The 15,009-nt window shown below is 45.1% G+C and overlaps 1 protein-coding gene across 1 annotated transcript in view; it reads left to right on the plus strand.

Moving 5' to 3' along the window:
• Positions 1-4,306, plus strand: part of TM9SF4 (transmembrane 9 superfamily member 4) — a 54,189-nt gene extending 49,883 nt beyond the window's left edge. Inside the window, exon 18 of the mRNA XM_012804149.2 lies at positions 2,349-4,306. Coding sequence (XP_012659603.2) covers positions 2,349-2,498 — 150 coding nt within the window. The 3' untranslated portion in view covers positions 2,499-4,306. The remainder of the gene's footprint in view (positions 1-2,348) is intronic.
• Positions 4,307-15,009: the final 10,703 nt, after the last annotated feature.

Here is a 15,009-nt window from a genome sequence, read left to right on the forward strand (position 1 = left end):
AAAAAAAAAAAAGCCAGGTGTTCTGGCAGACGCCTGTAGTCCCAACTACTCAGGAGGCTGAGGCAAGAGAATTGCCTAAACCCAGGAGTTAGAGGTTGCTGTGAGCTGTGATGCCACGGCGTTCTACCAAGGGCAATAAAGTGAGACTCTGTCTCTAAAAAAAAAGAAAAGAAAAAAATTGGAGTTCTGGCTGGGTGCAGTGGTTCACACCTATAATCCTAGCACTCTTAGAGGCTGTGGGCAGATTGCTTAAGCTCAGGAATTTGAGACCAGCAAGAACAAGACCCCTTTTCTAAAAATAGCTGGGCGTTGTGGCAAATGCCTATAGTCCCAGCTACTTGGGAGGCTGAGGGAAGAGAATCACTTGAGCCCAAGAGTTTGAGGTTGCTATGAGCTATGACACCACAGCACTCAACCCAGGGGCTACTGAGTGAGACCCAGTCTCTACTAAAAATAGAAAATTAGCCAGGCATCATGATGGGCACCTGTATTCACAGCTCCTGGGGAAGCTGAGGAAAGAGGATCACTTGACTCCAAGATATCGAGGTTCTGGTTAGCTATGATGCCACAGCACTCTACCCAGGGTGACAGTGAGACTGTCTCTGAAAAAAAGAAATTAGAGTTCTAGCTTTAGGCATGATTAGGTCCAGGGGTCAAGATATCAGAGTTGTATGTGCACATCTTACTTCAGTGTGTCTTTTTTTTTTTTTTTTGGCTCAGTCTACAGGCAGTTTCTTTTCCACAAAGTAGAAAGATGACCAGTGGCAACCCCAGAGCTAAAAGAATGTCTTTCCACCATGTACCAGTCCTAGCTCTGCTTAGGTGACATGCCTGCTCCCTGTTCATCAGGTCCAGCAGGACGACATGTTCTGATTGACTGGCTTAGATTTTGTAGGAGGAATGATGGGCCCCAAAGGACTGAGTGTTTTGAGTGTGTTCCTGAAAACCTGGAAGAGAGAAGACAAGAAAGACTATTGGGCATACAAAAACTAAAGATTATATCACAGCCTCCCTTCTGCCCCAGTCTTCCTTCTGTGCTTTGAAACCTCCAGTCCCTAGGGCGGCACCTGTGGCTCAAGGAGTAGGGTGCCGGCCCCATATACCGGAGGCGGCGAGTTCAAGCCTGGCCTTGGCCAAAACTGAAAAAAAAAAAAAAGAAACCTCCAGTCCCAGTGCCTTTTCTATAAAATAAAGGTCTTGGACTGCCTAAACTCTCAGGGGCTTTCTAGCTCTGCCTCATTGGCCTGCCCATTTCCTGCTTTTATCATTGTTTGTTACTCATCCCTCTTTCCATCCACGGCCCCAAGAGTGCTTATAAGTAGAGATGAGGGGCTGAACCTGAAAATGTGGTCTTCATCCTCAGGCTTAGGAGAGGACCTCAAATAGTGACCTATGTTGTTTTCTTTGTTTCTTTATTGTTTTTCTTGGCTCATGGCATTCTGTGACTATGTGATTGCTGGGGAGTCTTGGAACAGGCCCTACTCAGGCCTGTTGCTCTAGGCATATCTTGATACCACAATTGCAGATTAAAACCAGGTGCAGTGGCTCACCTGTAATCCTAGCACTTTGGGAGGCCAAAGGGGGCAATTGGCCAGCCTTAAGGCTTGAGGCCAGTAGTCCTAGACCAGCCTCAACAACATAGCAAGACTCCCATCTCTTAAAAAAAAAAAAGAAAGAAAGAAAAGAAAAATTAGCCAGATGTAATGGCATGCACCTGTAGTTCCAGATACTTGGGAGTCTGAGGAAGAAGGGTCACTTGAGGCTAAGCATTTGAAGTTACAGTGAGCTATGACTCTACTATACTCTACCTCAGGCAATAGAAGTGAGATCCTGTCTTAAGTTCCAGATTACCTCCCTCCTCCCCTCAGAAACACAACACATATCCCTAGCATCTCTGTCCCTCTAAACTTTACCCCAATTATTAAAGAGTCTGAAGGGCTCCACGGTAAAAATCATTGTTGAGATGTTAACAAATGACCAGCATTCTTGGGAGGACCAGAGACAGTTCTTCCCTCTTCCTACCTGCTCCGATTGCTGCTCCAGCCACCCATGGGTGTTACCATACTATTCTGGAGTCTAGAGGACCAGGAAGGGCATAGCTGTGGCCATTTCTGCCTGCAGCATTCCAACTCAGGCCCTTGAGGTTATGAGCACACAAGGCAATGTACATGCCTTGGTACAGATGAAGCATAGCCATGGCTTTGAGCCCTGCATGCCTCTACCACCTAGAGCAAGCCCCTTCCCTTTGCCATGCCTCAGTTTCCCCATGCAAGAGCAAGAGGGTGGGAGCTCCACTTTGCATGGCAGCCTGGCACTAAGTATCTGCCTCTCTCTTCTCATTGCCCCAGCTGGACATTGTGGAATTCATCCCCTCTCTTCTCTACTTTGGCTACACCGCCCTCATGGTCCTGTCCTTCTGGCTGCTCACGGGCACCATTGGCTTCTATGCAGCCTACATGTTTGTCCGTAAGATCTATGCTGCCGTGAAGATAGACTGAGTGGAATGGACCGTGGCCAGGCCCACTCCATCCTTGGACAGGAAGCCACCCTGCGTGGGGAACTACAGACACGCAAAATAAAATAACTCCTGCTCGTTTGGAATGTAACTCCTGGCACAGTGTTCCTGGATCCTGGGGCTGCGTGGGGGGCGGGAGGGCCTATAGATAAACCTTCCATTTTTCTTCATCTTATTCCAGTTCTGTGGGGAATGAGTTTTTTTGTGGGTTGTTTTCTCTTCAGTGCTAACAAAGGTCCCTCTAATTGGGAACTCTCCAACATGTTAATTCAGGTTTATTTTTGGTTTGGGGTTTTTTCCTTGTTTTTTTTTTTTTTTTTTTTTTTTTTAACAAATGGATCCAGGATGGATAAATGCACCAAGATACTGGGTTTTGGTCACCGTCTCCACCTCCGCTCCTCAGGGCTGTTGGCCACCTACGACTGACTGGAAGAGGAAGTGCTGGGGCTTCAGTGAGGTTTCTGAGCCCTCCAACGCCCATCCTCTCCACTGATGCTGCAACAAAGCACAGCTCCAGCCCGGACAACACCCTCAGTGCCAATGAGCCTCTGCCAGCCCCTCTCCCTCCCTCTTCTCTCCTCCCCAGCCTCCTCCTGGGGCTGCCAAGGCAGGGGTTCCAGCTAGGCCTCTGAGTCATCTTTTTCACCAGGAGCAAGCCCAGGTCTTGATTGCTACAAGGAAATGGCCTAGAAGTACTAAGGACCAGGTTCCCCAGAACAAGAATCACCCTTGTTCAGAACAGCCGGAGTTTGCTGGATCAACAGGAGGAAGAGAAGATACTGCAGTTATGGATATGTGTGTGCCAAGAAACCCTGGACTTGGGGCCGAGTATTTCCAGAGCCAAGCATCCTCATGCCTGTGTCTGGGAAGGGATGCTCAGGCCACTGGGGGCCTCATCTCCCAGGATTGCTCCCCAGCCCTTTCTTCGGGTGGGGGTTTTTGACTCTTAACAAAGTGTGCTGGTGGCAGACCCTCTCCTCCCCCACTTCTGGGCAGAACAAGGAGGCCTGGAGACCTCAGATCCTTCCCTTCCTGGCATCCTCTGGCCTCAAGGTCCATACTCAGTTCTTTAGCCAGACCCGTCCCCTCTAGCTTCCACCTGAGTTCTTGCCTCCTCCAAAAAACTGCTTGTGAGAAAGAAGATGGAAGGTAAGTTCCGTCATTCCTTTTCCCACTCCCAGGAATAGTCAAGAAGCCCAATCTCCCTAAGTTAGAAAGAGGGGGCTCACATGGCTGACCTGGATACCTCTTGCTCTTCCCAACCTCTGCCCACCCCATGTATATCCCAAACATTTGCTCTTAAGTTGCAAGAGACCAAATCTACCCAGGGATTAGGGTTCAGGTAGCAGCCGCCCACCCTTGATCAGCCCCTTTGGCACTCCCACTATGAGACAGCTCAGGATGCTGGGTAAGTTAGGAACGCACCTATGCATCCCTCATAGCCCACATTCTCCAGGCAGCCCCTGCCAGTGCCACCAGTCAAACCAGTGAACTCAGTCTTGCCTCACAGTGACTCCACAACACCAGGTGGCATCCACCAAGAATCAGGTTGGAGAAAGGGAACCCAAGCAGTAGAGAATGATACTGGAGTCTTTTGTTCGTTCAAATCTTGGATTTTTGGCCCCTAAGAGATTCTCTTGGGGGAGGGAGTGGGGAAACAGATGCCTCATACAAGATTCAAACATCATCAATTTTTCTGACTTTTTAAATCATTATCATTATTATTTTTAATTAAAAATGCCTGTATGCCTTTTTTTGGTCCAGTTGTAAATAAATATGCCATTGTCCTATTGTTGTGTCTTCAAATCTCATGCAAGAGTTGGACTCTCCTGTCAGGCTTTCTAGGGCTTAGCCACTGCCACTCCCTGCTTGGTACATGGCTTCCCCCACCTGCTCAGCCCCTCCATAATGAATTGTAAGCATTCGCCCTTCTGATCCTACCAGCAGGAAATAGCAAGTGAGTGTGAGCTTTGGTAGCAGTGAGACCTGGTTTTGGATTCTCAGTTCTAGTATTTTACTGTCAAATCACTCCACTGTCTAACATGTAGGACTCCTTCACTTGCAAGCAATAGAAGCATAGGTCGAAATGGTTTGTGTCTGAAGGCGAATTTGATAGGTTCATAAGCCCTCAAAGATGTTATTGGTTTCTCTTCAGGTGTGGCTGGATTCAGGGGTACAAAGGGTAGACTCACTGCCTTTTTCCACTGTGCCTCTCTCTGGCCTTACTCTGCCCCATTGTCAACCATCTTCCTGGTGGTGGAGGCAGAGAGAGTATGACATAAATCACTCTAACTTAATTATCCATTTTGGTATGCTCAAAGGGGAAAAGAACATGTCCCTCCCAGTTTCAGTATATTTAACATGTTTATTCTTTAAATCACAAGAAACGTCTGATTGGCCCAACTTGGATCACTGTTTGCACATCTTGTACCAATCACTTCATCCAGGGGTATACAGTATAATTAGCCTGCCTTCCTCAAAGGTCTTAGATACTGTGGCTTTTCGCCCCACCCAGAGTTACTTGGAATGGGTGATGAGGAAAGAACAGTTTCCCACAGTAATGGATGCGAAGCAAACAGAAGTGACAGTTGCCTCTTAGGCCCCACCCTCTATAACTCCAAGCCTCAAGTTCCTTATCTGCCGTGAGAGGAGTGCTGGTTACTATCTGTGAAGTTCCAGAGGCTGATGTTCCAAACAGTTTCCATGTATTAGTTCATTTAATCTTGGATATGATCCAAGATAACAGATAACCTGCCTCTGGGGCAGATTGTATTACTAGCTCACTTTTACAGAGGAGACAACAGGTACCAAGGAGTTGAGGTAACCTGCTGGCGGTTCCAGGTGAGTGGTGGAATATTAAGCTCAGGAGCTGGACTCCAGAACTTGTCCTTCTAACCACTATACTGCCTTTTTAAAATATCTGTGTGTATGAAGTTCTATGTAATTGATATAAACTGCACAATTTATAATAAGTTGACACACCTATGAAATCATCAGCAGGACCTTCAGCCTCGGGACCACATGTGGCCTTCTGAATCCTTGAATACAGCCTTTTGATCAAGTCCAAGTTTGCATTTGGTCAAGAGGCCACACTTGGGAACACATGTAGGGACTACATGTAGCCTTGAGACCACAGGTTCCCCACCCGTAGATCATGTGTGTTCCCTCTAAACCTGAACTTGAGATTTGATCCCCAATGCAGGAGATGGGGTCTAATGGGAAGTTTTTAGGTCATGAGGAAAGATCATTCATGGATTAATGACCTCCCGTGGTGGTGAGTTCTCTATTAGCTCCTGAGCGAGCTGGTTTTTAAAAAGAACCTGATGCCTCCCTCTCTGTCTTTTGTTTCCTCTCACATCCTGTAATCTCTGCACACACCAGCTCTCCTTCACCTTCTGCCATGAAGGGAAGCAGCCTAAGGCTTTCACCAGAATTAGATGCCTGATCTTGAACTTGCCAACCATCAGAATCATGAGCCAAGTAAACCTTTTCTCTTTATCAATTACCCAGCCTCAGGTATTCTTTTATAGCAAAATAGACTAAGGCACCATCCCCAAGAAACCAGTGGTCTTTCTGTTCTATAGATGAGTTTGCATTTCCTAGAGCTTTGTATAGATAGAATCATACACTATGTGTTTTTGTCTTTTTTTATTCATACTTAATTTGAGGTTCATCCATGTTATGTGTGTCAATAGTCTATTCCTTTTTAATTTGTGAGTAGTATTACATTGCATGCAATTTGTTTATCCATTCATCTGTTGATAGACATTTTTGGGTTTTCAGTTTTACAAATAAAGTTGTTATGAACAAGTGAAACAGGAAAGTGGCTGGGGTGCATGTTTCTAATGCTGTTGCGAGCAAAAACTGTATATGACATGAATCATTTTGTCTTTGGTGAGACTTCTATTGCCCTCAAAATGGTCTATCTTGGCAAAAACTCATGTAAAATCAAAAAGAATGCATATTCTATGTTCTTGGGTGGATTATTCTATACATATCAATCAGGTAGTGGTTGATGGTGGTATTCAAGTCTATGACGATTCTTGCTGATTTTCTACCTGCTTGTTCTACCAATAGTTGAGAAATGGAGGCTAAAATCTCTATCTATAATTGTAGATTTGGATATTTCCCCTTGAAGTTCTGTTTTTGCTCTGTGTATTTTGTTAGACACATACTGTCCTTTGGATGGATTTATCCCTAGTAACATCCTAGTAAAATCTACTTTATTTGATGTGAATGTAACCAATCCCACTATCTTTTGACTAACTGTAATATAATATCTTTTTCCATCCTTTCACCCTATTTATGTTATATTTAACATGTGTTTCTTATAAGCAGCATATAGTTTGCTCTTGAGCTCAAGTGATCCTCCTGCTCAGCCTCCCTCTGATTACTTTTAAGATTTTCTCTATGTTACTGCATAGTTTTCATTGAGAGTCTTATGCTTAGGATCTATTGAGCTTCTTAGATCTGTGCATTTAGTTTTAAAGTTTTAAGAAATTGTTTCTTCAATTTTTTTTTTTTTTTTTTGAGACAAGGTCTCATTCTGTCACCCTGGGTAGAATGCTGTGGTGTCATAGCTCACAGCAGCCTCAAACTTGGGCTTGAGGCTCTTGCTTCAGCCTCCTGAGTAGCTGGGACTTCAAGTGCCTGCCACAATGCCCAGCTAGTTTTTTGTTTTTACTAGAGAGGGAGTCTTGCTCTCAGTCAGGCTGCTCTCCAACTCCTGAGCTTAGGCAATCTACCTGCCTTGGCCTCCCAGAGTGCTGGGATTACAGGCATGAGCCACCAGGCCTGCCTTTTCTCCTAATTTGATCACTGTATACTGATTTAGGTGTTCTTCCATATCTTCCATGTCCCTACTTTCTTTTGTGATAAAACATACACAACATAAAATTTACTGTTTTAACTATTTCAAAGCATATGGTTTAGTGGCATTAAGTATGTTGACAATGTTGTGCAACCATTAGTTACCACTATTCTCTCCAGAACTTTTTCATCATCCCCAGTTGAAACTCTGTACCCATTAAATAGTAACCACCCCTTCTCCCCCATCCCCTGGTAACAACTATTCTACTTTCTGTTTCTGTGAATGTGACTACTCCAGATGCCTCATGTCAGTGGAATCACAAAATTTGTCCTTTAGTGCCTTTCTTACTTAGCATGTCTTCAAAGTTCATCTATTTCAGCTTGATTCAGAATTCCACTCCTTTTATAAGTCTGAACAACATTCCATTCTGTGTATATATATTTTGTTTGTCCATTCAACCGTCAGTGGATATTTGGGGTTATTTTCACCCTTTGCCTATTGTGAATAATGCTGTGAGCATTAGTATACAAATATCTATCTGAGTCCCTGTTTTGAATTCTTCCGAGTGTGTACCTAGAAGAATTGCTAGATCATGTGGTAGTTTTTTGAGTGTTTATGTTTTCCACAGTGGCTAGGCCATTTTACATTCTCATCCCCTTTACTCACTGCTGTGGGCAGGGCTCCAGTTTGTCCTCATTAATGTTTCTTATTTTTTGATAACACCCATCCTAGTGCTCATTGTGGTTTTGATTTGTATTTACCTAATGGTTAGTGATGTTAAGCGTCTTTTTGTGGGCTTATTGGCCATTGGTATATCTTCTTTGGAGAAATGTCTATTCTAGTCCTTCACCCATTTTTCTTTTTTTTAAGACAGTCTCACTTTGTTGCCCTGGATAGAGTGCCATGGCGTCATAGCTTACAGCAACCTCAAACTCTTGGGCTCAAGTGATTCTCTTGCCTGGGCTTCCCAAGTAGCTGGGACTACAGGCACGCATCACAATGCCTGGTCATTTTTAGAGCCTGGGTTTCATTGTCGCTCAGGCTGGTCTCAAACTCATGAGCTCAGGTGATCCATCCACCTCAGCCTCCCAGAGTGCTGGGATTACAGGCATGAACCACCTGGCCCAAGTTTTTAATTTTTTTAATTAAAAAAAATTGGGCTCAGTACCCATAGCACAGTGGTTGCAGTGTATATGTCGGCCACATACACTGAAGCTGGCAGGTTTGAACCCAGCCTGTGCCAGCTAAATAACAATGACAACTGCAACAAAAAATAGCCAGGCGTTGTGGTGGGTGCCTGTAGTCCCAGCTACTTGGGAGGTGGAGGCAAGAAAATTGCTTAAGCCCAAGAGTTTGAGGTAGCTGTGAGCTGGGACACCACAGCACTCTACCAAGGGCAACATAGTGAGACTGCGTCTGGAAAAAAAGGAGGGGGGGGCCGGGCACAGTGACGTGTACCTGTAATCTCAGCATTTGGGAGGCAGAGGCAGGTGGATTGCCTGAGCTCACAATTAGGCTGGTTTGAGACCAGCCTGAGCAAGAGTGAGATATCATCTCTAAAAATAGCCAGGCGTTGTGGTGGGCACCTATAGTCCCAGCTACTTGGGAGGCTGAGGCAAGAGAATTGCTTAAGTTCAGGAGTTTGAGGTTGTTGTGAGCTACAACACCATAGCACGCTACTAGGGTGACAAAGTGAGACTGTCTCAGAAAAAAAATTTTTTTTTTTTTTTTAGAGACAGCATCTCACTGATGTTCCCTAGGCTGCAGTACCGTGGTTACTCACAGGCATGATCATAACACACTGTATTCCTGGGCTGAAGCAATCTTCCCACCTCAGCCTCCTGAGTTGCTGGGACTATAGGCATGTGCCACTGTGTGCAGCCAAAAGTTTAATTTTGAGGAATTCTTATTATCTATTTTTTTCTTTTGTCACCTGTTTTTGGTGTCATATCCAAGAAATCATTGTCCAATCTAATGCCATCTAGCTACCTTTTTCTACATGTTTTACTCTAAGAGTTTTACACTTTTAGCTCTTACATTTAGGTCTTTGATCCATTTTGAGTTAATTTTTGTATGTGGTGTAAGGTAACAGTCCACATTCATTCTTTTGCAGGTGGATATCCAGTTCTCCCACCACCGTTTCTTAAAGACTGTCCTTTCCCCCATTGAATGGTTTGGCACTCTTGTCAAAAATATTGTGATCATAGGCCAGGTGCAGTGGAGGATCCTAGTGCTCTGGGAGCCCAAGGTGAGAGGATCCCTTGAACTCAGGAGTTTGAGACCACTCTGGGCAAGAGCAAAACCCCATCTCTACTAAAAACAGAAAAATTAGGCAGGTGTTATGGCAGGTTCTTGTAGTCCCAGCTATTCTGGGAGGCTGAGGCAGGATGATCACTTGAACCCAGGAGTTGGAGATTGCTAGGAGGCAGGCTAACACCACAGTACTCTAGCCTGGGACAATAGAGTGAGACTCAATCTTAAAAAAAAAAAAAAAAAATTGACAAGATATGTGAGGCTCTAATGAATCTTTGAAACATATGGAATAAAATTAGAATAATTGGTAATATACACATTTTAACATTTCTTTCAGTGATGGGTTGATTTTGATTATTTCCCTCATTTTGGATTATGTTACCTAATACACATAATCTTTGATTGGATGCCATACATTGTGAATTTTACCTTGTTGGATCTAGCTATATTTATGATCTACAAATCCTCTTAAGCTTTGTACTGGGACATTTAAGTTACTTGGATCCTTCACAGATTTTTTTTTTTTTTTTTTTGGTAAATCCAACCTGTGCTTATTCTAGAACTAATTATTTGCCACTACTGAGCAAGACCTTCCTGACTGCTCTGACACTCTGTGCCATGATGTCTGGTGGGAACAGACCATTCCCATGTGAGCAGCAGGCACTGTTCTCTCTAATTCTTCCTGAAGGTTCTTTACCTAACCTTAGGCAGTTTCCTCACACACATGTGCTGATGTTCTGCTAACTATTCAGGGGGTCCAGCTACAGATCTCCTGGGGTTTCTACCTATGCAGCTCTGTCCTCCCCGGTGTCCTGTCCTACATGCTCCAGGTACCTTGCTCTTCCCAGACATTTAGCTTTGTCTCCGCATCTCAGAGCAATAGACTGTCACCAGTTTGGCTCCCTCCCAGCCAAAACTCTCTCGTGGCTGGGGGTAATCACAGGGTTCACCTCATTTATTTCCTATTTGTCTAGAATTACTGTCCTCTACTAGTCAGTGTCCAGAGCCTTGAAAACCACTGTTAACATGTTTTTTTATGTTTTTTCTGGTTGTTCCAGGTGAGCAGGTAAATCTGATCTCTGTTACTCCATCTTGGAAACAGAAGTCTCTACAGCTGCCTTTTTTCCCTGTAAGATCACAGGGTTTCTGTGAAGGACTGTGTGAGTTTTGTTAAGTGTAAGGGCTGCTTACACAGCAAGTATCCGATCATTTATTCCTGTCTCACCTACCAAAGGGGAGTCTAAAGGGCCTTCCTCCTGGGAATCTGAGTTTGGCAGTGGCTTGGCTCGATTAAAGGAAGTTTCTAGGTCCAGAATCTTACAATTGGACTTGTGCTGGCCCAGAAATCAGTAACCTTTAACACTGAGGGCCATCACAGGGTCAAAGTGCTAGCTAAGAGGGTCCCATAGAAAGGACTGTGACCCCTACAGGCAGTGGTCTTAGCTACCCCACTGACATTATGGGCAGACATCCGTTTCCACCAATGAGTGGTCTAAGCAAGTCATGCCACCCTGCTCCCTTCTATCAATAATGATTGAAGAGTGGGTACATGCCCTAGTTCTAGTCAGTAAGATACAGGACCAGGAGCATCTAAGTGGCTTCTGGGGAAGTTTTCTTCATTAACAGGAGTCATGGTAAGACTGTCAGCCTTCTCTGAAGTTGCTATATCCCAGTGTGACTTTTGGAGCTAATGCCACCATCTTGGCACCAAGGGATATGGACCCAACAAGGATGATGGCAGATCAGAGGACAAGGCATCATTGAGCTGATGAATCAAATGGCACCAAAGCCCATTTTGCCTCTGGATATTCATGTAAGAAAAAAGTCTATTGTTTAACTTAATTGAAGTTAGAGTTTCTATTAGATGCCACCAAAAGCACTGTCACTGAGCCAGACACCTGGAAGAGCTTGGGGAGTGGGAGTCTCCTAGAAGGCAATTTTTCCTCCTGCTATGGAGTACCAAGTTTCTCCACTGATGAGGAAACAGCTGACAGCTGTGAAAAGACAGACCCAAGGCCACACAGTAGAGAATTGGCAAGAGCAGGCAGCAGCCTCTTGCAAGCCTATCAGCCTTCTAACTGGTACCTGGTCAACACAGCGCTGTACCCCAAGATACTGAGTCAGCATTCATGGTGGGGCCTGCAGGTAGGGGCCTCAAAGTTCACACACTCAAGTCAATATTAAGTTCCCCTGCAGAGAAGGGCAAGCAGATGCCATGGACTTCCTTGAATTTTTCTGTTGAATTGGTATCCTTGGAGGAAAATATCAAAGTCCCCTGAGCTGTAATCAAGACAGTTGCAGATTACAAGTAATTGCCATAGTTTCGGGACAGATTTTTCTCAGATTGAAAAAGTTGTCCAAAGTTCCTTCTTGGCAAACAGAACAGGGCAGGAACCTGAGACCAGAGGCGAGCAAAACCCTGGGATCTGGGGCTTGTGTTTGCTCTTCACACCAGAGAAGAAAGCCCCCTCCTTAGCCAGGCCTCCTTCCTCCACCCTTGGAGCCACATGGCCATCTCTCTGTAGTAGGGATCAGGAATGGGCCTGAGGACATTTATTGCCTCAACTCAAAGACTGACTGGGAAAGGGCTGCCTTGGGCAGTAGAGACTTCCTATCCTAAGGGATATTCAAATCTTGGAAGGCTTTCCAACAGGTGTCCACACCTTTATGCATGCTGTCCCCTTGCCACCTGAAAGACCCTCCTGAACCTTGAAGGTATGGAGCATTCGTTCATTCCATAAAGAATTACAGAACCTCTAGTTGTACCAGCTGCTATTCTATGTAAGGGGAATACAGCAGTGGATAAAAAACAGTCCCAAGAGTGTACAGAAAAGGGCAGATAAATAAATGAATATGCAACATAATATCACTTGGTCCTAAATATTATAAAAAAAAAAAAATCCAACTCAGACAAAGGGGAGGGGAGGGAGAATGACAGGGGTGATAATTAGAAAGGGTGGTCCAGGAAGGCTTCTCCTGCAGAGGCAATACTAAGAGTTGAGCCAAGAAACTTTAATGAAGTGAGGGACCACCTGTACAAATATCAGGAGAAGAAAGTTCCAGGTAGAGGGAACAGAAGATCTTGAGCCAGGTTTGTAGACTAGCTGGAAAGTGATCTAGAGGGGGAGAAGCATAGGACATGAAATTGGAGAGGTGACCAGAGGTCAGATCATGAGGGTCTTGCTGGCCGTCCAGAGCATATTGGCTCCTCCTCTTTGTGAGGTTGGAGCTATTGGAAGGTTGGAAAGAGGACACAGTCTGACTCAGATTTAGAGACCCACTCTGCCTGCTGTATCCTGCCTTATCTCTGGCACATAGCTGGTACTCAGTAAACATTGGTGGTTATCATCACTGCTTTTCAGCCTCACCACTGGACCCTTCAGCTCACTGAGGGAAGGGACCACAGTAGTCACCTCATGTCTAGGATAAAGGTGGTACTAACTATGTGTGGATAAACAAATGCATGACTCAGGGCATGGACAAATAAGCAAGAGCGGTTCTGAGGAGACTCATGTCCCAGGAGGGTAGGTGGGATGTGCCCTTGCTGCAGGGAGAAGGAAGCATGCCAGTGGCCATGCAGCAGAAAGAGCAGTGAACACATGTTAGGAAAGTACCAACGTCCAGGACCCAAAGGCGTGCAGGATGCAGCTGGGCCCAAATTAGGGCGGCAGGAGTCACACTGGACCTGCCAACCCCCAGCCATAGACCAGGCAAACCACGCAGAGTACCTGCTTCCAGGACTATCAAGATGCTTAGGGGCTCACCGGAGTTCTCCAGAGAGCTTCAGGGCCAGGCCTTTGGCACAAAAGACACATCCAGAGGGTACAGCCCAGCCTGGCTTTGGTGCCCAAGTTCTGGTTTTAGACTGTATTGGGGTGGTGGCAGAAGTTATTATGGGCTGGAGTAAACATGGAGGGCTTCCTGGAAGAGCTACAGCCTGGATAGACAGATAAGCGTCAAACTGAAGATACCACAGGTCTGTAACTGCAGGCACTCGCCTCTGAGCCACAGCAGATACCCCTCCCCACTCCCCACAGGATGATGCCTGGGCTTGGTGATCAGAGTTCCTGTTCTCAGAAGAGGCCTCAGCCTATCCATCCAGCCTTGCCTCACTCAAGCAGCCATACCCAGGGCCAGACCATGTCCTAAACATATCATACATTTTCATACTCCAGTACCTTTGCTATGCCATTTGCTCTGCTAGGAATTCCCTTCCACAGACCCACTTTCTAAACTCCTATGCATTTCTTAAAGCCCAGCTCCAGTGTCCCAACTTCAGAGAGGTCTCCACCCTCTGATCCCACATCATCATAGACAGCTGGAGTGACCTGTATGCCAAGCTGGACTTAGCTGGGTTCTGCTTGATGTGTTCCAACTGGATGACAAATTATATGGCTACCCTTCATCACCCCCACCCTTCATGTAACTGAGTATGAAAATGTCTGATGTGTTTAGGACACAATAACTGAAATCCCTTAGGCAGGGACAATGCCTTTTTCTTTATTTTGTCGGACCGTAGCACAGTACTCTGACTATGAATAAAGTCATTCACTTACACCAGCAATTTTTGAGATGTTGGATACTGAACCTCGCTGGATAAAATAGTAGATAGATCCCTGTTCTCCTAACACATGTGAAACAAGATCATTTCTGAGAGTTACAATTGGCACGGAGAGAATCACCAAGGAAAGGAAAAGATGAGAAGGAATGGAAGACTATTTCACACAGGCTGGGCAGGGAGGGGCTTTGAAGTGGCATTTGAGGCCTGAATGAATTGAGGGAGTCAGAGATGGTAATATGTGTAGGACGAAAATTCCAGAAAGGGAAAAAAATGAGTGCTAAAGCTTGAGGCAGGAAGATGCTTAAGGAGGGAAGGGGGGAAGATGGCAGATGCTAGCAGGTGGCAGGGGCCAGAAAATGCAACACTATGTCACCTGCAATAAGGAATTCAGGTCTTTTTTAAACATCTAGGAGGGTTTTGAATGGGGGAGTAACATGATCTAAGTTATTTTTTCCCCAGACCAAAAGGTGTTTATTTTTTCATATGCATATCATGAATGCAAAAGTACCATGAATCCCCTTCTGATTGGACAAAGCCATCTCAGTCGTATTTCACTGTTTAGAATTAGTGATGTCAATTATAGCACCACTACCAGGGCACAAATGCAAAACCATTGGGACTGCACATTTCTTTATGGAGATTATCCTTCCAGAAAATAATTTCCAGTCTTTTTTTTTTTTTTTTTTTTTGAGACAATGTCACTTTGTCGCTCTTGGTAGAGTGCCATGGCATCACAGCAACATCAAACTCTTGGGCTCAAGTGATCCTCTTGCCTCAGCCTCTTGAGTAGTTGGGACTACAGGCACCTGCCACAACCACCAGCTATTTTTGGAGACATGGTCTCACTCTTGCTCAGAGGTGGTCTCGAAC

The sequence above is a fragment of the Otolemur garnettii genome, unplaced genomic scaffold, assembly GCF_000181295.1.
Source record: "Otolemur garnettii isolate 467f Iridium unplaced genomic scaffold, OtoGar3 scaffold00025, whole genome shotgun sequence".
Classification (NCBI taxonomy): Eukaryota; Metazoa; Chordata; class Mammalia; order Primates; family Galagidae; genus Otolemur; species Otolemur garnettii.